The following is a 21,751-nucleotide window of genomic DNA, read 5'->3' on the forward strand; positions in this document are numbered from 1 at the left end:
GACTGGGGCTAGGACTGGGACTGGGGCTAGGACTGGGACTGGGGCTAGGACTGGGGCTGGGACTGGGACTGGGGCTGGGGCTGGGACTGGGGCTAGGACTGGGGCTGGGACTGGGACTGGGGCTGAGACTGGGGCTGGGACTGGGACTGGGGCTAGGACTGGGGCTGGGGCTGGGACTGGGGCTAGGACTGGGACTGGGGCTGGGACTGGGACTGGGACTGGGGCTGGGACTGGGACTGGGGCTAGGACTGGGGCTGGGACTGGGACTGGGGCTGAGACTGGGGCTAGGACTGGGACTGGGACTGAGGCTGGGACTGGGGCTAGGACTGAGACTGGGGCTGGGACTGGGACTGGGACTGGGGCTGGGACTGGGACTGGGACTGGGGCTGAGGCTGGGACTGGGACTGGGACTGAGGCTGGGACTGGGGCTAGGACTGGGACTGGGGCTGGGACTGGGGCTGAGACTGGGGCTAGGACTGGGACTGGGACTGAGGCTGGGACTGGGGCTAGGACTGGGACTGGGGCTGGGGCTAGGACTGGGGCTGGGACTGAGACTGGGGCTGGGACTGGGACTGGGACTGGGGCTGAGGCTGGGACTGGGACTGGGGCTGGGGCTGAGACTGGGGCTGGGACTGGGACTGGGACTGGGGCTGGGGCTGGGACTGGGACTGGGGCTGGGGCTGGGGCTGAGGCTGGGGCTGGGGCTGGGGCTAGGACTGAGGCTGGGAATGAGGCTGGGGCTGGGACTGGGGCTGGGACTGGGACTGGGGCTGGGGCTGGGACTGGGGCTGGGGCTGGGGCTGGGACTGGGGCTGGGGCTGGGACTGGGGCTGGGACTGGGACTGGGGCTGGGACTAGGACTGGGGCTGGGGCTAGGACTGGGGCTGGGGCTGGGGCTGGGACTGGGGCTGGGACTGGGGCTGGGACTAGGACTGGGACTGAGGCTAGGACTGGGGCTGGGGCTGGGGCTGGGACTGGGGCTAGGACTGGGGCTAGGACTGGGACTGGGGTTGGGACTGGGGCTGGGACTGGGGCTAGGACTTGGACTGGGGCTAGGACTGGGACTGGGGCTGGGACTGGGGCTGGGACTGAGGCTGGGACTGAGGCTGGGACTGGGACTGGGACTGAGGCTGGGACTGGGACTGAGACTGTGACTGAGGCTGGGACTGAGGCTGGGACTGAGGCTGGGACTGGGACTGAGGCTGGGACTGGGGCTGGGACTGGGACTGAGGCTGGGACTGAGGCTGGGACTGGGACTGGGACTGGGGCTGGGACTGAGGCTGGGACTGGGACTGGGGCTGGGTCTGGGACTGGGTCTGGGACTGAGGCTGGGACTGGGACTGAGACTGGGTCTGGGACTGAGGCTGGGACTGAGGCTGGGACTGAGGCTGAGGCTGGGACTGAGGCTGGGTCTGGGACTGAGGCTGGGACTGGGACTGGGGCTGGGGCTGAGGCTGGGTCTGGGACTGTGGCTGGGACTGAGGCTGGGACTGGGACTGGGACTGGGACTGAGGCTGGGACTGAGGCTGGGTCTGGGACTGAGGCTGGGACTGGGACTGGGGCTGGGGCTGAGGCTGGGTCTGGGACTGAGGCTGGGACTGAGGCTGGGACTGGGTCTGGGACTGAGGCTGGGACTGGGACTGAGGCTGGGACTGGGGCTGGGGCTGGGACTGGGGCTGGGACTGGGGCTGGGACTAGGACTGGGACTGAGGCTAGGACTGGGGCTGGGGCTGGGGCTGGGACTGGGGCTGGGGCTAGGACTGGGGCTGGGACTGGGGCTGGGGCTAGGACTGAGGCTGGGACTGAGGCTGGGGCTGGGACTGGGGCTGGGACTGGGACTGGGGCTGGGGCTGGGGCTGGGGCTGGGACTGGGGCTAGGACTGGGGCTAGGACTGGGACTGGGGTTGGGACTGGGGCTGGGACTGGGGCTAGGACTTGGACTGGGGCTAGGACTGGGACTGGGGCTGGGACTGGGGCTGGGACTGAGGCTGGGACTGAGGCTGGGACTGGGACTGGGACTGAGGCTGGGACTGGGACTGAGACTGTGACTGAGGCTGGGACTGAGGCTGGGACTGAGGCTGGGACTGGGACTGAGGCTGGGACTGGGGCTGGGACTGGGACTGAGGCTGGGACTGAGGCTGGGACTGGGACTGGGACTGGGGCTGGGACTGAGGCTGGGACTGGGACTGGGGCTGGGTCTGGGACTGGGTCTGGGACTGAGGCTGGGACTGGGACTGAGACTGGGTCTGGGACTGAGGCTGGGACTGAGGCTGGGACTAAGGCTGGGTGTGGGACTGAGGCTGGGACTGAGGCTGGGACTGAGGCTGGGACTGGGACTGGGACTGAGGCTGGGACTGAGGCTGGGTCTGGGACTGAGGCTGGGACTGGGACTGGGGCTGGGGCTGGGACTGGGGCTGGGAATGAGGCTGGGGCTGGGACTGAGGCTGGGACTGGGACTGGGGCTGGGGCTGGGACTGGGGCTGGGGCTGGGGCTGGGACTGGGGCTGGGGCTGGGACTGGGGCTGGGACTGGGACTGGGGCTGGGACTAGGACTGGGGCTGGGGCTAGGACTGGGGCTGGGGCTGGGGCTGGGACTGGGGCTGGGACTGGGGCTGGGACTAGGACTGGGACTGAGGCTAGGACTGGGGCTGGGGCTGGGGCTGGGACTGGGGCTAGGACTGGGGCTAGGACTGGGACTGGGGTGGGACTGGGGCTGGGACTGGGGCTAGGACTTGGACTGGGGCTAGGACTGGGACTGGGGCTGGGACTGGGGCTGGGACTGGGCTGGGACTGAGGCTGGGACTGGGACTGGGACTGAGGCTGGGACTGGGACTGAGACTGTGACTGAGGCTGGGACTGAGGCTGGGACTGAGGCTGGGACTGGGACTGAGGCTGGGACTGGGGCTGGGACTGGGACTGAGGCTGGGACTGAGGCTGGGACTGGGACTGGGACTGGGGCTGGGACTGAGGCTGGGACTGGGGCTGGGTCTGGGACTGGGTCTGGGACTGAGGCTGGGACTGGGACTGAGACTGGGTCTGGGACTGAGGCTGGGACTGAGGCTGGGACTGAGGCTGAGGCTGGGACTGAGGCTGGGTCTGGGACTGAGGCTGGGACTGGGACTGGGGCTGGGGCTGAGGCTGGGTCTGGGACTGAGGCTGGGACTGAGGCTGGGACTGGGACTGGGACTGGGACTGAGGCTGGGACTGAGGCTGGGTCTGGGACTGAGGCTGGGACTGGGACTGGGGCTGGGGCTGAGGCTGGGTCTGGGACTGAGGCTGGGACTGAGGCTGGGACTGGGTCTGGGACTGAGGCTGGGACTGGGACTGAGGCTGGGACTGGGGCTGGGGCTGGGACTGGGGCTGGGACTGGGGCTGGGACTAGGACTGGGACTGAGGCTAGGACTGGGGCTGGGGCTGGGGCTGGGACTGGGGCTGGGGCTAGGACTGGGGCTGGGACTGGGGCTGGGGCTAGGACTGAGGCTGGGACTGAGGCTGGGGCTGGGACTGGGGCTGGGACTGGGACTGGGGCTGGGGCTGGGGCTGGGGCTGGGACTGGGGCTAGGACTGGGGCTGGGACTGGGACTGGGGTTGGGACTGGGGCTGGGACTGGGGCTGGGACTTGGACTGGGGCTAGGACTGGGACTGGGGCTGGGACTGGGGCTGGGACTGAGGCTGGGACTGAGGCTGGGACTGGGACTGGGACTGAGGCTGGGACTGGGACTGAGACTGGACTGAGGCTGGGACTGAGGCTGGGACTGAGGCTGGGACTGGGACTGAGGCTGGGACTGGGGCTGGGACTGGGACTGAGGCTGGGACTGAGGCTGGGACTGGGACTGGGACTGGGGCTGGGACTGAGGCTGGGACTGGGACTGGGGCTGGGACTGGGACTGGGTCTGGGACTGAGGCTGGGACTGGGACTGAGACTGGGTCTGGGACTGAGGCTGGGACTGAGGCTGGGACTAAGGCTGGGTGTGGGACTGAGGCTGGGACTGAGGCTGGGACTGAGGCTGGGACTGGGACTGGGACTGAGGCTGGGACTGAGGCTGGGTCTGGGACTGAGGCTGGGACTGGGACTGGGGCTGGGGCTGGGACTGGGTCTGGGACTGAGGCTGGGACTGGGACTGAGGCTGGGACTGGGGCTGGGACTGGGGCTGGGACTGGGACTGAGGCTGCGTCTGGGACTGAGGCTGGGACTGGGACTGGGACTGAGGCTGGGACTGGGGCTGGGACTGGGACTGAGGCTGGGACTGGGGTTGGGACTGAGGCTGGGACTGGGACTGGGACTGAGGCTGGGACTGAGGCTGGGACTGAGGCTGGGACTGGGACTGAGGCTGGGACTGGGACTGGGACTGAGGCTGGGACTGGGACTGGGGCTGGGTCTGGGACTGGGGCTGGGTCTGGGACTGGGACTGAGGCTGGGACTGAGGCTGGGACTGGGACTGGGGCTGGGGTTGGGACTGAGGCTGGGACTGAGGCTGGGACTGGGACTGAGGCTGGGACTGGGGCTGGGGCTGGGGCTAGGACTGGGGCTGGGGCTGGGACTGGGGCTGGGGCTGGGGCTGGGGCTGGGACTGGGACTGGGACTGAGGCTGGGACTGGGACTGGGGCTAGGACTGGGGCTGGGTCTGGGGCTGGGGCTGGGGCTGGGACTGGGGCTGGGGCTGGACTGGGGCTGGGACTGGGACTGGGGCTGGGGCTTGGACTGAGGCTGGGACTGAGGCTGGGGCTGGGACTGGGGCTGGGGCTGGGACTGGGACTGGGGCTGGGGCTGGGGCTGGGACTGGGGCTAGGACTGGGGCTAGGACTGGGACTGGGGCTGGGACTGGGGCTGGGACTGGGGCTAGGACTTGGACTGGGGCTAGGACTGGGACTGGGGCTGGGACTGGGGCTGGGACTGAGGCTGGGACTGGGACTGGGACTGGGACTGAGGCTGGGACTGGGACTGGGACTGAGACTGGGGCTGGGACTGGGACTGAGGCTGGGACTGAGGCTGGGACTGGGACTGAGACTGGGTCTGGGACTGAGGCTGGGACTGAGGCTGGGACTGGGACTGAGGCTGGGACTGAGGTTGGGACTGGGACTGGGGCTGGGACTGGGACTGGGGCTGGGACTAGGACTGAGGCTGGGACTGGGACTGGGGCTGGGTCTGGGACTGAGGCTGGGACTGAGGCTGGGTCTGGGACTGAGGCTGGGACTGAGGCTGGGACTGAGGCTGGGACTGGGACTGGGACTGAGGCTGGGACTGAGGCTGGGTCTGGGACTGAGGCTGGGACTGGGACTGGGGCTGGGGCTGGGACTGAGGCTGGGACTGAGGCTGGGACTGGGTCTGGGACTGGGACTGAGGCTGGGTCTGGGACTGAGGCTGGGACTGAGGCTGGGACTGAGGCTGGGACTGGGACTGAGGCTGGGTCTGGGACTGAGGCTGGGACTGAGGCTGGGACTTAGGCTGGGACTGGGACTGAGGCTGGGACTGGGACTGAGGCTGGGACTGAGGCTGGGACTGAGGCTGGGACTGAGGCTGGGACTGAGGCTGGGACTGGGACTGAGGCTGGGACTGGGGCTGGGACTGGGACTGGGACTGGGACTGGGACTGGGACTGGGGCTGGGTCTGGGACTGGGGCTGGGACTGAGGCTGGGACTGGGGCTGGGACTGGGACTGGGACTGAGGCTGGGACTGAGGCTGGGACTGAGGCTGGGACTGAGGCTGGGACTGGGACTGAGGCTGGGACTGGGGCTGGGACTGGGACTGGGACTGAGGCTGGGACTGGGACTGGGGCTGGGGCTGGGACTGAGGCTGGGACTGAGGCTGGGACTGGGACTGGGGCTGGGGTTGGGACTGAGGCTGGGACTGAGGCTGGGACTGGGACTGAGGCTGGGACTGAGGCTGGGACTGAGGCTGGGACTGGGGCTGGGGTTGGGACTGGGGCTGGGACTGGGGCTGGGACTGGGGCTGGGACTGGGGCTAGGACTGGGGCTGGGGCTGGGACTGGGGCTAGGACTGGGGCTGGGGCTGGGACTGGGGCTGGGGCTAGGACTGGGACTGGGGCTGGGGCTGGGACTGGGGCTAGGACTGGGATTGGGACTGGGGCTGGGACTGGGGCTAGGACTGGGACTGGGGCTAGGACTGGGGCTGGGACTGGGACTGGGGCTGGGGCTGGGGCTGGGGCTAGGACTGAAACTGGGACTGGGGCTAGGACTGGGGCTGGGACTGGGACTGGGACTGGGGCTGGGACTGGGGCTGGGACTGGGACTGGGGCTGGGACTGGGGCTGGGACTGAGGCTGGGGCTGGGACTGGGACTGGGACTGGGACTGGGGCTGGGACTGGGGCTGGGACTGAGGCTGGGGCTGGGGCTGGGGCTGGGACTGGGGCTGGGACTGGGACTGGGACTGGGGCTGGGGCTGGGGCTGGGACTGGGGCTGGGGCTGGGGCTGGGACTGGGGCTGGGGCTGGGACTGGGACTGGGACTGGGACTGGGGCTAGGGCTGGGGCTGGGGCTGGGGCTGGGACTGGGACTGGGACTGGGGCTGGGACTGGGACTGGGGCTGGGACTGGGGCTGGGACTGGGGCTGGGGCTGGGACTGGGGCTGGGACTGGGGCTGGGACTGGGACTGGGACTGGGGCTGGGACTGGGACTGGGACTGGGACTGAGGCTGGGACTGGGACTGGGGCTGGGGCTAGGACTGGGGCTGGGACTGGGACTGGGGCTGGGGCTGGGACTGAGGCTGGGACTGAGGCTGGGGCTGGGACTGGGGCTGGGACTGGGTCTGGGACTGGGGCTGGGGCTGGGACTGGGGCTGGGACTGGGGCTGGGGCTGGGGCTAGGACTGGGGCTAGGACTGGGGCTGGGACTGGGGCTAGGACTTGGACTGGGGCTAGGACTGGGACTGGGGCTGGGACTGGGGCTAGGACTGGGACTGGGGCTAGGACTAGGGCTGGGAATGGGGCTGGGGCTGGGGCTGGGACTGGGACTGGGGCTAGGACTGGGACTGGGGCTGAGGCTGGGACTGGGACTGGGGCTGGGACTGGGGCTGGGACTGGGGCTAGGACTGGGACTGGGGCTGGGACTGGGACTGGGACTGGGGCTAGGACTGGGACTGGGGCTGAGGCTGGGACTGGGACTGGGGCTGGGACTGGGACTGGGGCTAGGACTGGGACTGGGACTGGGGCTGGGACTGGGACTGGGACTGGGGCTGGGACTGGGACTGGGGCTGAGGCTGGGACTGGGACTGAGGCTGGGACTGAGGCTGGGACTGGGACTGGGGCTGAGGCTGGGACTGGGACTGGGACTGGGGCTGGGACTGGGACTGGGACTGAGGCTGGGTCTGGGACTGAGGCTGGGACTGGGGCTGGGACTGGGGCTGGGACTGGGGCTGAGGCTGGGACTAGGACTGGGACTGGGGCTGGGGATAGGACTGAGCCTGGGACTGGGGCTGGGACTGGGGCTGGGACTGGGGCTGGGGCTGGGACTGGGACTGGGGCTGGGACTGGGGCTGGGGCTGGGACTGGGGCTGGGACTGGGGCTGGGACTGGGGCTGGGACTGGGGCTGGGGCTGGGACTGGGACTGGGGCTGGGGCTGGGACTGGGGCTGGGGCTGGGGCTAGGACTGGGGCTGGGACTGGGGCTGGGGCTGGGACTGGGACTGGGGCTGGGACTGGGACTGGGGCTGGGGCTGGGGCTAGGACTGGGGCTGGGGCTGGGACTGGGGCTGGGGCTGGGGCTGGGGCTGGGGCTGGGGCTGGGACTGGGGCTGGGGCTAGGACTGGGGCTGGGGCTGGGGCTGGGGCTGGGGCTGGGGCTGGGGCTGGGACTGGGGCTGGGGCTGGGGCTGGGGCTGGGACTGGGGCTGGGACTGGGGCTGGGACTGGGGCTGAGGCTGGGGCTGGGGCTGAGGCTGGGGCTGGGATTGATGCTGACACTGGGGCTGAGACTGAGACTGAGGCTAGGGTTGGGGGGCTGGGACAGGCTTTGATTGAGGCTGGGGCTGAGAACTAAGGCTACGATTCGGGGCTGGGTGCTTTTTGGGTGTTAGTGTCTCTTGCTGGCATTCCAGTAGAGTTTGACATAGATGACCCATGACCAACACACCGTTAGACATTGAAGGTGAAACACATCCGGTCAGTATAATTAGGTGAGGGAGATGAATGGAAATCTGATCTAGTGAGTTAGACAATACAACAACCAGAAGGATGTGACTGGTTACAAGGGGAGACAATATATGGTGTGGGAATGTATGGCAATATTTGTGTGGCTATTCCATGAACACTGTACTGTATGTAGTGTGTGTACAGTGTATGTATGTGTGTGTGTGTGTTCACTGTGTGTGTGTGTGTGTGTGTGTATGCTTCTCACCAGCATGCGGTAGAGTACGGTGATGTTGGTGGCCGTGCTGGCCTCTCTGTACACCTGTAGACTGAGGTGGGTGGTCTTGAGGTGGGCTACAGGCAGTCTGGACCCAACCGCAAAGTAGACCAGCCCCAGCGGGTCATCGCTCTCCAGCAGGGTGATGTTGGCAAAGCGGGAACTTTCATTGATGGCAGCGCCAACACCCACCTGGTAGATCTCAACCAGGAACCAGGCCTGGTACTCGGGTTCCTATGGCAATACGCAGACAGAGGGAGTTAAGGAACATCTAACTGGTTATAGATGGAAATACATAACAGAGGAGAAAAGGAAGAAGAAAAGAAAAATAGAATGTGAACATGGGATTATGGACTTCCCCAGCCATAAAACGACTTTAGTGTTGAACATGGGATTATGGGCTTCCCCAGCCATAATACGATTTTAGTGTTGAACATGGGATTATGGGCTTCCCCAGCCACAAAACGACTTTAGTGTTGAACATGAGATTATGGACTTCCCCAGCCATAATACGATTTTAGTGTTGAACATGGGATTATGGGCTTCCCCAGCCATAATACGACTTTAGTGTTGAACATGGGATTATGGGCTTCCCCAGCCATAATACGACTTTAGTGTTGAACATGGGATTATGGGCTTCCCCAGCCACAAAACGACTTTAGTGTTGAACATGGGATTATGGACTTCCCCAGCCATAAAACGATTTTAGTGTTGAACATGGGATTATGGGCTTCCCCAGCCATACAATTACAGTACTGTTGAACATGGGATTATGGGCTTCCCCAGCCATAAAATTACAGTACTGTTGAACATGGGATTATGGACTTCCCCAGCCATAAAATTACAGTACTGTTGAACATGGGATTATGGGCTTCCCCAGCCATAATACGACTTTAGTGTTGAACATGGGATTATGGGCTTCCCCAGCCATAAAACGATTTTAGTGTTGAACATGGGATTATGGGCTTCCCCAGCCATAAAATTACAGTACTGTTGAACATGGGATTATGGGCTTCCCCAGCCATAAAATTACAGTACTGTTGAACATGGGATTATGGACTTCCCCAGCCATAAAATTACAGTACTGTTGAACATGGGATTATGGGTTTCCCCAGCCATAAAATTACAGTAAAGTACAAGCAATGTTTATAAAATGAGTTATAGAATTGAGCCCCATGTCACATAATGGTGGACCAGTCCTGCAGCCTCCAACAATATGGGACTCTTGTCTCTCCTCTCCAGGTCTGAGGACTGTGTCATAACAGCAGGGAAGCAGGAGGGGAGGAAGCACAGCAGACAGACAGCACTCAATAGGAGGAGGTGTGCCCTAAAATAGCCCTCACACACAGACACATAGCAGGACAGGATGTGGTCTGGGTGAGCTGCCTGGTCAGACCACCCAAAAAATTAAATATATGTTTTATTGTTACATACACCGTATAGGTGCAGTGAAATGTGTTGTTTTACAGGGTCAGTCATTGTCAACTTGGGTATTCAAATCAGTGACCTTTCAGATACTGGCCCAACGCTCTAACAACTAGGCTACTTGCTGACCGAGGAGAGGAGAGGAGAGGAGAGGAGAGTGTGATTACGCCACAGGACCTTCCTGCCCTGCTCCTGTGACCCCATATTGACCTCGATGCCACTCACAGCCCAATCTCTCCACTAACGTCCACATTAATACACAGCCAGAGCCTCTGACACTACAGCAGAAAGAAACGTGGACAAACAAAAGACATGTGTGGTCTGCCAGGGAGAGAGCTTCAGTATTAGGACATCCAGGGAGAGAGCTTCAGTATTAGGACATCCAGGGAGAGAGCTTCAGTATTAGGACATCCAGGGAGAGAGCTTCAGTATTAGGACATCCAGGGAGAGAGCTTCAGTATTAGGACATCCAGGGAGAGAGCTTCAGTATTAGGACATCCAGGGAGAGAGCTTCAGTATTAGGACATCCAGGGAGAGAGCTTCAGTATTAGGACATCCAGGGAGAGAGCTTCAGTATTAGGACATCCAGGGAGAGAGCTTCAGTATTAGGACATCCAGGGAGAGAGCTTCAGTATTAGGACATCCAGGGAGAGAGCTTCAGTATTAGGACATCCAGGGAGAGAGCTTCAGTATTAGGACATCCAGGGAGAGAGCTTCAGTATTAGGACATCCAGGGAGAGAGCTTCAGTATTAGGACATCCAGGGAGAGAGCTTCAGTATTAGGACATCCAGGGAGAGAGCTTCAGTATTAGGACATCCAGGGAGAGAGCTTCAGTATTAGGACATCCAGGGAGAGAGCTTCAGTATTAGGACATCCAGGGAGAGAGCTTCAGTATTAGGACATCCAGGGAGAGAGCTTCAGTATTAGGACATCCTGGGATAGAGCTTCAGTATTAGGACATCCAGGGAGAGAGCTTCAGTATTAGGACATCCAGGGAGAGAGCTTCAGTATTAGGACATCCAGGGAGAGAGCTTCAGTATTAGGACATCCTGGGAGAGAGCTTCAGTATTAGGACATCCTGGGATAGAGCTTCAGTATTAGGACATCCAGGGAGAGAGCTTCAGTATTAGGACATCCAGGGAGAGAGCTTCAGTATTAGGACATCCAGGGAGAGAGCTTCAGTATTAGGACATCCAAGGACAGAGCTTCAGTATTAGGACATCCTGCTTGTTCCTTCAAGTCAGTGCTCCAAACATAGAGGATTTGCTGACAGTTTTAAAGTACTGTGACATGTGTTTCTTCTGGTACCACAATGACCTACATTTTATTTTATTTAACCAAGCAAATCAGTTAAGAACAAATTCTTATTTTACAATGACAGCCTACCCCGGCCAAACCCTCCTCTAACCCAGGGAGAGATACTAGAGATACAACCTCTAGTACTACCTGGGACTCACCTGGTCCTGTCGGACCTCCATGCTGAAGACACAGAGGACCTGTCCTCTCCTGCAGAGCACTTTGCCTGAGGTCTGCCACAGCTCCCGTGTCAGGTTCACTCCGTCGTTGACCAAGGATGGCTCCGCCCTGCTGAACGTGGCCCGCCACTTCACCTCAACGTCCTCAAAGGCCCTGCGTGGAGGAAGCAGACCGGTCACACAAACACACCCGCAGCACCCCGAGTGGCTGGGGGTGATCATTGCAGCTTTCAGATGACAGTCATATGGGAACAGGGTCGATATGGAGGAAATTACCTACCTGTTTTGTTGTCTCTGCAAGTAAAGTAGGGCTGTTCTGTTTACTTCTGAGTCCTCGTCCAGAACCTGACCCAGCAGAGAACTCACACTGAAACCCACTATCCCGTTATGGAAATCACTCCCTGAGAGAAAGTGGAGGGAGGGAGTGGGAAGAAAGAAAGATAGGGAGAGAGAGAGAGACAGACAGACAGACAGACAGACAGACAGACAGACAGACAGACAGACAGACAGACAGACAGACAGACAGACACAAAGACAGAGAGAGAGAGAGAGAAAGACAGAGACAGAGAGAGAGAAAGACAGAGAAAGAGAGAGAGAAAGGCAGAGAGAGAGACAGACAGACAGACAGACAGACAGACAGACAGACAGGGAGAGAGAAAGACAGAGAAAGAGAGAGAGAAAGACAGAGAAAGACAGTGAAAGGCAGAGAGAGAGAGAGAGACAGACAGACAGACAGACAGACAGACAGAGAGAGAGAGAAAGACAGAGAAAGAGAGAGAGAAAGACAGAGAAAGACAGAGAAAGGCAGAGAGAGAGAGAGAGAGAGAGAGAGAGAGAGAGACAGACAGACAGACAGACAGACAGACAGACAGACAGACAGACAGACAGACAGACAGACAGACAGACAGAGTGAGAGAGACAGAGAGACAGAGAGACAGAGAAAGGCAGAGAGAGAGACAGACAGACAGACAGACAGACAGACAGACAGAGTGAGAGAGACAGAGAGACAGAGAGACAGAGAAAGGCAGAGAGAGAGAGAGAGAGAGAGAGAGAGACAGACAGACAGACAGACAGACAGACAGACAGAGTGAGAGAGACAGAGAGACAGAGAAAGGCGCAGAGAGAGAGAGAGAGAGAGAGACAGACAGACAGACAGACAGACAGACAGACAGACAGAGACAGAGTGAGAGAGAGAGAGAAGGAGAGAGAGATATTGATATGACTTTTTCCATATGTTGCTATTCACTGTATGTACACAGAGCATTCAACAAACCAGCGCGTCAAGCTTCCCAATCCTGTTGTAACGGTGCCTTTGATTATATCATCAGTTATCTTCAACTGAACAGTGGAATAGATTTCACATCACTGGATCTGCAATCAGATGCCCAGTGACCGAATTTAGGGATTGAATTGGAAAACAATGACCTAGACAGAGAACACATTGTTCTAGAGAAACTAGAGCATGACATTACCTTGAATTGGCTGACCAATGGGTAGACTGAGGAGCATATGACATGGAGCCCGAGGCAGATATAACGTTTCAGTATTTACCTAGGATGATGATTTTGGCAAAGGAGCTGAAGCCCTGCTGGTCGGGCCCATCTGCGATCTGCGCCCCTCCCTCTGGGTCACTGAGGTAGATGAAGAACACTTCCTGTCCCTCAGGCTCAGAGTCGTCTAGGATGAGGAGGCTGACCTCGGCCTCACTCTGCCCCTCCTGCAGTGACACCAGGGCGGACTCCAGCTTGAAGTCTTGCCCCACCAGGGCCAGGGTCTTGTTGAGCTCTGGAGCAAAGGGAAGAGATGAACCCCCAACACTCCCACCTCCATAAGCCTGCACCTTGACCCTCACTGGCCCAGCCAGACTGCTAGACCTATGGACCCTGAGGAGCACTCTCTTCTCCTGCTGGCTCCCTTCCTCCCTGTCCTCTGTTGTCTCAACCAGTCCCGGCCCGATGCTCAGCACCCCCACCGTGACGTCGCTGGCCAGGATGGTAACGGTGGCCACGCTGTGTTGTGGGATGAGATGGGGCCGGGGTTCACCACCACCGCTCAGTACCTGGACGTCTGTCAGGTTGACAAAGAAGGTTTCGTCTGGCTCCAAGAGCGCGTCGTCCAGAACGGACAGCCGGAGCAAGGCGGAGGTCTGGCGAGGTGAGTCAAAGAACAGCTCTCCGTCCCGCACTCCAGTGAAGTCCTGTCCTGCCAGGGCACTGCCCGACACCGTCTGGTAAGACAGGCGGGTACGGTTGCTACGAAAACCATAGAGCCGCTGGACGTAGAGGGTGATGGTCTGCACGTCCTCCTTGATGACCAGCTGGCGGGAGTCCGGGGCGAACTGGTATAGCCCCAGAGGCTCAACCTCTGCCACCGTGAACCCTGACCTGGAGAGGGAAACAGAGAGTAGTATCACACCATGGCTGTTAAACTTTGTAACATTACTGTTACATACAGAATGCCATCTTCAGGGGCTGTCTTGTTCCCGGCCCTATGTCTACAGTGCATAGAAGCGCTATAAGCTTGGCAAGTGAGTCTGTTTACTGTACCGGAGTCTAGCTACCCCAGGAGCAGGGGTGCTGGAGCCGGCTGCAGTGAGGTGGAGCGCGAAGGCCGCTGGCTCAGACACATTAGAGAGTGCCTGGAGGGACACAGCCTTGCTCCTCTCTCCATGGGCCATTGTCACTGAGCCTGAGGAGGAGGACAAACACCCTCAGACCACTCCCACAGACAAACACCCTTAGACAACACAGCTCACATCAATTCCTCCTATCTGCGTGGTCATTTTCTACGGTGTTTGTTGGTGGTGGTGAGAGAATTAAGGGAGAGAATTCAATGAGACTGGAGGAGGTATAGGTAGATTATCTGGTGGGTTTACTTAGAGAAAATGAGACCTTCTCAGCCTGTTCACATGCCCTCCTTCGGTTAGAGAGAGAGAGGGAAAATTAGCCAATAGGGAGAGACCTGGACATTTTAGATCCACACCAAACCTCTTCTAAAGCTCACAGTGGTAAGTTTCCCTCGGAGCTCACAGTGGTAAGTTTCCCTCGGAGCTCACAGTCGTCAGTTTCCCTCAAAGCACACAGTGGTCAGTTTCCCTCGGAGCTCACAGTGGTCAGTTTCCCTCAGAGCTCACAGTGGTCAGTTTCCCTCGGAGCTCACAGTGGTCAGTTTCCCTCAGAGCTCACAGTGGTCAGTTTCCTTCAGAGCTCACAGTGGTCAGTTTCCTTCAGAGCTCACAGTGGTCAGTTTCCTTCAGAGCTCACAGTGGTCAGTTTCCCTCAGAGCTCACAGTGGTCAGTTTCCCTCAGAGCTCACAGTGGTCAGTTTCCTTCAGAGCTCACAGTGGTCAGTTTCCTTCAGAGCTCACAGTGGTCAGTTTCCCTCAGAGCTCACAGTGGTCAGTTTCCCTCAGAGCTCACAGTGGTCAGTTTCCTTCAGAGCTCACAGTGGTCAGTTTCCTTTAGAGCTCACAGTGGTCAGTTTCCCTCTGAGCTCACAGCGGTCAGTTTCCCTCTGAGCTCACAGCGGTCAGTTTCCCTCTGAGGTCCTTACCTGAGCTGGGGGTGATGACTCCAGGCCTGAATCCTAACGGAGCCTGTCCGGGGGGGTACCCTGCGCTCCACTCCACCCTCACTGCTCCAAATAGCCCAGTCCTGTACACCAGCGCCTCACACACACCCGTCTCCACACTGGAGACCTGCAACGCCAACGAGACAAAGCCCACCTACACACACACACACACACACACACACACACACACACACACACACACACACACACACACACACACACACACACACACACACACACACACACACACACACACACACACACACACAGAGGAGGAGGAATAGGGAAGGATGTGACACAACAGTTTCATTAAAGCCCAGTACAGATCTAACAACCTGTGAGACGAAGAATACATAGTATTAGAATGTTGTGTTGAAGAACGGCTGAGCTGACTAAAGACGGATCAAAAGGACAAGATGAGTGTTGGAGACCATTTCCATGGTAACGGTGCCTCTGTAGAATGAGGTGATGCCATTATGAGTGTCCACAGCCCTGTGTACCACTGTAATGCTTTTATAATACTGTCTATTAGCAGAAGAGGTGGTAGTGGTAGCTCGCTAGGTCAAAATGCTAAGCCTATGTCGTGGTCAGCACCAAGCTGGTCAACTGACTTTAAAAGGCTCATGTAACATGGTTGTGTGTTCACAGGGAGGTGCTGCCAACCGCAGAGCAGTAATTCAGTTACATACAGAGCATCCTCCCATCCGTCTTTCCATTGTAGTGGGAGTGGAGATGGGTTTCAAAAAGGGTGTAACTACGCCGCCTAGTGGCTAACAGGGGAGCCACACATGCAGCACTTACATCTTCCCCGTTGGGACAATAGTAAGCTCCAGAGTCAAGTTTCCCTATATATACAGGTCTGGGATCAGCTTCCTAATACCTAATCCTAGCCATAACCATTAATGCAAAACTGAACCAAGATCAGCATTTAGGTGCAACTTCACCTTACTCCATAAAGTTATTGAATGATACCTCAGCGCTGGCTGCTTCCTCTGGGACGGTCACTATGGCGACCCTGGCCTCCAGTAGGAGGCGAGGTGGGGAGCTGAAGAGAGGTCCCAGGAGGCGCACGTCTGTAAGCTCCAAAGTAAAGTTCACACCCACTGAGAGAAACACCTAGAAGAGAGAGAAAACATTCAGCCTGGTAACCAGGACTACAGAGGCAGGGTCAGTGACACAGCACTAGAAGACAGAGAGAGAGTCATTCAGCATGGTAACAAGGACTACAGAGGCAGGGTCAGTGACACAGCACTAGAAGACAGAGAGAGAGACATTCAGCATGGTAACAAGGACTACAGAGGCAGGGTCAGTGACACAGCACTAGAGGACAGAGAGAGAGAGACATTCAGCCTGGTAACCAGGACAACAGAGGCAGGGTCAGTGACACAGCATTAGAAGACAGAGAGAGAGACATTCAGCATGGTAACAAGGACTACAGAGGCAGGGTCAGTGACACAGCACTAGAGGACAGAGAGAGAGAGACCTTCCGCCTGGTAACCAGGACAACAGAGGCAGGGTCAGTGACACAGCACTAGAAGACAGAGAGAGAGACATTCAGCATGGTAACAAGGACTACAGAGGCAGGGTCAGTGACACAGCACTAGAAGACAGAGAGAGAGAGTCATTCAGCATGGTAACAAGGACTACAGAGGCAGGGTCAGTGACACAGCACTAGAAGACAGAGAGAGAGACATTCAGCATGGTAACAAGGACTACAGAGGCAGGGTCAGTGACACAGCACTAGAAGACAGAGAGAGAGACATTCAGCATGGTAACAAGGACTACAGAGGCAGGGTCAGTGACACAGCACTAGAAGACAGAGAGAGAGACATTCAGCATGGTAACAAGGACTACAGAGGCAGGGTCAGTGACACAGCACTAGAGGACAGAGAGAGAGAGACATTCAGCCTGGTAACCAGGACAACAGAGGCAGGGTCAGTGACACAGCATTAGAAGACAGAGAGAGAGACATTCAGCATGGTAACAAGGACTACAGAGGCAGGGTCAGTGACACAGCACTAGAGGACAGAGAGAGAGAGACCTTCCGCCTGGTAACCAGGACAACAGAGGCAGGGTCAGTGACACAGCACTAGAAGACAGAGAGAGAGACATTCAGCATGGTAACAAGGACTACAGAGGCAGGGTCAGTGACACAGCACTAGAAGACAGAGAGAGAGACATTCAGCATGGTAACAAGGACTACAGAGGCAGGGTCAGTGACACAGCACTAGAAGACAGAGAGAGAGACATTCAGCATGGTAACAAGGACTACAGAGGCAGGGTCAGTGACACAGCACTAGAGGACAGAGAGAGAGACATTCCGCCTGGTAACCAGGACAACAGAGGGAGAGTGGAGTACTGGAGAAAAGTTTGGTTTGATAAAATGGCCTTATTAGGGAGGTTATGGAAAGCTATGAAAAACTATACAGATTCAATGTTATCTTCATAAATTGCCAGAAAATGTATGAGTATATTCATAGCACGAGTGCATGATCCCCATTGATGCATCAAAATCATATAAAACCATGGCAACCCTGGTCTTGAGTATATCTTTGAGTCCTCTCTTACCTGAGTACTGATTGGCACTGAGTCAGAGGCTGAATCCTCTCCATGCTTGATCAGGACTCTCCCCACAGCCGCCCCCCCTAGCAGCTCCTGTCCATTCAGCCCAGGCCCAGTACTGATCCGGTAGCCCACACTGGCATTGCCGAAGGCCCCAGCATGGCGCGTCACGTTCAGGGCCAGGAGTCTGACCAACCCGGCCCCCCTCCCCACCACAACCACCGCCTGCCGCTCCGCCGCCAGGCCGAACACGCCGTGCGGCTCGTCGTTGGCACGCACCCTGAAGAGGGTGGTACTGCGGTTGGTGTTCAGGGTGGCGCCACCCTCCACGGAGCTCAGCCGGAGGAGGTAGATCTCATCCAGCTCGGGCACGGCATCAGGTAGAAGAGTGAGGACCACCTCTCTCCCCCTCTGACCATCCAGGATAACCACGGAGCCGTTGAGGGCCGAGAAGTCCCCCGTTGTGTCAGAGTCACTCAGGATCTGCCAGTGCACCTGAGAGACACACACACACATCTATAACATACCTGTAAATTGGCTGTATATTTTATCGGACAGACAGTGTAATGAACTCGGTTCATACAGTCTCCCAGCAAACCTCAGTTAAAGGGACACACTCAAAGTCAGAGCATTGCCTATAAAGCCATATTCTGTCTGCAACAGTATGATGTCACCCTCGAGGTGGTCGTACCGTGACGTTGCCCACGACACCGTGTCTGCGAGTGATGAGCAGGGAGATGTTGAGCGGCCCCTCGCCGGCTGTGGGCTCACTGTACACACGCTCTCTAAGGTCCTCCTCTGTCAACTCAACTATACCATTAGGGTCTCCAAACTTCTCAATCTGAGGCACACACACACACCAAACCAAGAGAAAAACACGTCGTCGCCACGATTCAGAGAATCTTAATATCAATAAGAGCCTGTGAAGTCATTTCAATATAATGGTTTTAATACAACTGGGGTTCGTATTAATATTGAGATGTCACTCATTGAGACTGTGATGTACCTTGAGTGTGACAGAGCCAGCTCGGGGGTCAATGTCCATGTCACCTGAGAGGAGTTGAAGCACGACCACAAAGGTCTCCGCCACCTCCACCTCCGCATGGGGTAGAATCCTCAGATCAATGGTGCGCAAACCCCCCTCCCCGTCTCTGAAATGGAATGATCCGTTCACAGGATCTCCAATGTCTGTGTTTACGGGTGGCAAGACCTCTTTGGTGTTGGGACCCAGAATGCTCCATGTTATCTGAGGAAAGGAGATCAATGATTCCGATTGGCTGGTATGCATCACTCTCATGCTGGCAAAGACAAGAAGACTAGATTAATATTACTGCCAAATATATTCGGACCAATCGTTCCCTTATGAAAAATACAGAATCAAGACATTATCCGCTGCATAGGCTAACAGGTATGACAGTGTCATTAAGTTTAGCATGAGTGATGGTAATCTGGCAGAGAAATGGTGACAGTGAACAAGCTCTTGTACCTCTGTCAGAGAGACAGAACATGGCAGTTAGACACTAGTGACCGATTCCGCGAACACAAATTCACATTCCCTCTGGACTAAAAAAAACACTTTCACTGGAGATTCTCTATTAAGCGTTCTTTTTAGTCTGTGTCTGGGAAACCGTCCCGAAGGTGGCGGAGGCTACAGACCTAACAAGAGGGAGACAGAGTGAGGGGGAGTGTCCCAGTAGGCTTACCGTAGCATTGCCTACAAACCCCCCCGCCCTCTCCAGGTGCAGGCTGATCTTCAGGGTACTGTTGGGGTTCACCAAGGTGATCACACTCGCGTTCAGGAAACGGACCACGCCATTGGGCGAGTCGCTCTTGGCGATGGTAACCCTGGCAATCAGATGAGTACCCAGTATGGCTCCGCCCGTGGCACCTGACAGCTGGATCTCAAACGTCTCGGCGTCCTCCCTGGGAGAAGAGTTATGACAACTCCATTACTGCTCTTTCATGTTCACATCCATTTTCTAATAGAATGTCGTAGACTTCAGATATACCAATCTCATAGGAATAAAATGATCACAATCAAAAAATGAAACATTGTTTCGAGGCTGGGAGAGGAAACATTTTAAAGGTGATCTGTGGAGAGACAGAGAGAGACAGAGACAGACAGAGAGAGAGACAGAGAGGGAGACAGACTTACCTGTCCTGGTCGTCTATAATGGACACGTTGATGTGACTGGTGTTGTGGCCATGGAGGAAGGTGAGCGAGCCGTTGTCCAGGATATAGTCCAGACCGGCCCTGGCAGTCAGACCCCTAGAGGTGTACTCTGCTGTGACCAGGCCGTAGTAACCCACCCTCCTCACCACCGGGATGGACACACTGCCCACATCCTCCTCCACTGGAGAGAGACAAGAGGAGGATCAAACACAATCAGTGTATCCCAAATGGCACCTATGGGGCTCTGGTCAAAAGTGTGTGTGTGTGTGTGTGTGTGTGTGTGTGTGTGTGTGTGTGTGTGTGTGTGTGTGTGTGTGTGTGTGTGTGTGTGTGTGTGTGTGTGTGTGTGTGTGTGTGTGTGTGTGTGTGTGTGTGTGTATTAGAGGCTGACCTGTGATGTTGACATAGTCAGGGAGGAACTCCAGAACGCCCTCTGAGTTGTCACTCTTCTGGATGACGATCATGACGGAGGAAACATTGCCGATGGCTGGAGGCTGGTCTCGTTGCAGGCCGTGCTCCCTCACACTGAAGTCCACATTACTGGCCACAGGAGGGGGACAGAGGTCAGAGACAACACCACTCCGTCTCACACCCAGTGATGTAAAGGTACAAATAAATAGATGGATAACACTGATCTCCATTTGTGGTGAAAGGTGGGTGAACGTTCAAAATAAATAAAAAAGGTAGGTAAAACAGCATTAATCTGCGTTTACCCTCAACTATACCACAGCTCACACCACAGAGACCCACACCTTCCACCTCACTTACAGTGAAATCCACATTTCTGACCATGGCATTTTGATCACTAACCAGGTTTGGGATTCTCCTCCCACACCTAAACCCCACATCAGCAGCTCAGGGTAGAAGTTGTCCTTAGCAACAGATCTAGGATCAGCTTTCCCTCTTCAACCCCCCTAACCTTAACTGGAGGACAGGAAGCACAGAAATGACTCTAGATCACTGGGGTCTACCAACCTGTCATTGAGGAGCTCCACTGTGGTGATGTTGAGATAGAACTCCTCAGGTCCCTCTGGGAGGTCGTCGTCATGGATGCTCAGCGTGACCCCACGCGTGGTCTGGCCTGGGCCAAACAGAAGCCTACCCGAGGCACTGGTGAAGTCCACTCCACTGACCGCTACACTGCCTGCTGTCTGGTAGGTTACCCACACACTCCCAAACCTGCCCATGGAGCGCACCACTGTTACATTGACCTGGGGGAGAAGAGAAGGTGGAGGAGGAGGGGGCAAAAATAGGGTCATCATATGATGACTCTTGACTAAAACACAGTGTCACGACTTCCACCGAAGTCGGTCGCTCTCCTTTTTCGTTCGGCGGTCGCCGTCACTGGTCTTCTAGCCATCGCCGATCCACCTTTCATTTTCCATTTGTTTTGTCTTGTCTTCCCACACACCTGGTTTCAATACCATCATTACATGTTGTGTATTTAACCCTCTGTTCCTCCCATGTCCTTGTCCGGAATTGTTTTGTTTACCCATTGATTTATTGTTCTGTTTACAGTGGTTTTGTTTATTAAACTCCGTTGTAAATCAGTTTTTTGCTCTCCTGCGCCTGACTTCTCTGCCGCCATTACACATCCCTTACACACAGTTAAATGACTTAATTTACACTTCTGACTATCAACCATTCTATTTCTCCCTCAGCCCACCCTCCTTCTGATAGGACAGGTCAGACCATTCCCAGGCTCTGATAGGGCTGGTCAGACCGTTCCCAGGCTCTGATAGGGCAGTTCTAACCAGTTAGACATCCTTTAGTGAGTTTCAACAATGTGGTTATTTAAGATCATGGCCCAAGACTGCCCAGGCGCGCTCACCTTGCCCTCCTCCTCAGAGGCCATGACGAGGCCTTGGACAAAGGAGAACAGGCCGTGGGGGAGATCACTGGCTGCCATGGTGACCGTGGCCCTCTGGGCCAAGGGGCTGATCCCTACCCTGGGCGTGACTGAGGTCAGGGTCAGCTGGTACACACGCCGCTCCTCTGCCGTGTCATCATCCAGCGCCTGAAATTACAACAACAACAAACGCCACTCCCTTCAGCCTTACTAGGACACTGTTGAAAATGCATGTTCAATACAATAGGTTACATCACTTCACTCAAAGTAGCAGTCAAGTATTGATATTGGGACACAGTTTTACAATTTACATTGGGAAATACATTTTCACTTAA

General features: G+C 57.2%; 1 protein-coding gene across 1 annotated transcript in view; it reads right to left on the reverse strand.

Annotated features, from left to right (window-relative positions):
- Positions 1-21,751, reverse strand: part of LOC135518629 (adhesion G-protein coupled receptor V1-like) — a 277,743-nt gene that overhangs the window by 118,876 nt on the left and 137,116 nt on the right. Inside the window, 15 exon segments of the mRNA XM_064943812.1 lie at positions 8,353-8,595; positions 11,245-11,416; positions 11,543-11,663; positions 12,814-13,646; positions 13,809-13,950; positions 14,815-14,986; positions 15,805-15,948; positions 17,401-17,889; positions 18,086-18,235; positions 18,401-18,640; positions 19,098-19,317; positions 19,550-19,748; positions 19,959-20,107; positions 20,543-20,778; positions 21,399-21,584. Coding sequence (XP_064799884.1) covers positions 8,353-8,595; positions 11,245-11,416; positions 11,543-11,663; positions 12,814-13,646; positions 13,809-13,950; positions 14,815-14,986; positions 15,805-15,948; positions 17,401-17,889; positions 18,086-18,235; positions 18,401-18,640; positions 19,098-19,317; positions 19,550-19,748; positions 19,959-20,107; positions 20,543-20,778; positions 21,399-21,584 — 3,696 coding nt within the window.

The sequence above is a fragment of the Oncorhynchus masou genome, chromosome 1 (genome assembly GCF_036934945.1).
Source record: "Oncorhynchus masou masou isolate Uvic2021 chromosome 1, UVic_Omas_1.1, whole genome shotgun sequence".
Taxonomy (NCBI): domain Eukaryota; kingdom Metazoa; phylum Chordata; class Actinopteri; order Salmoniformes; family Salmonidae; genus Oncorhynchus; species Oncorhynchus masou.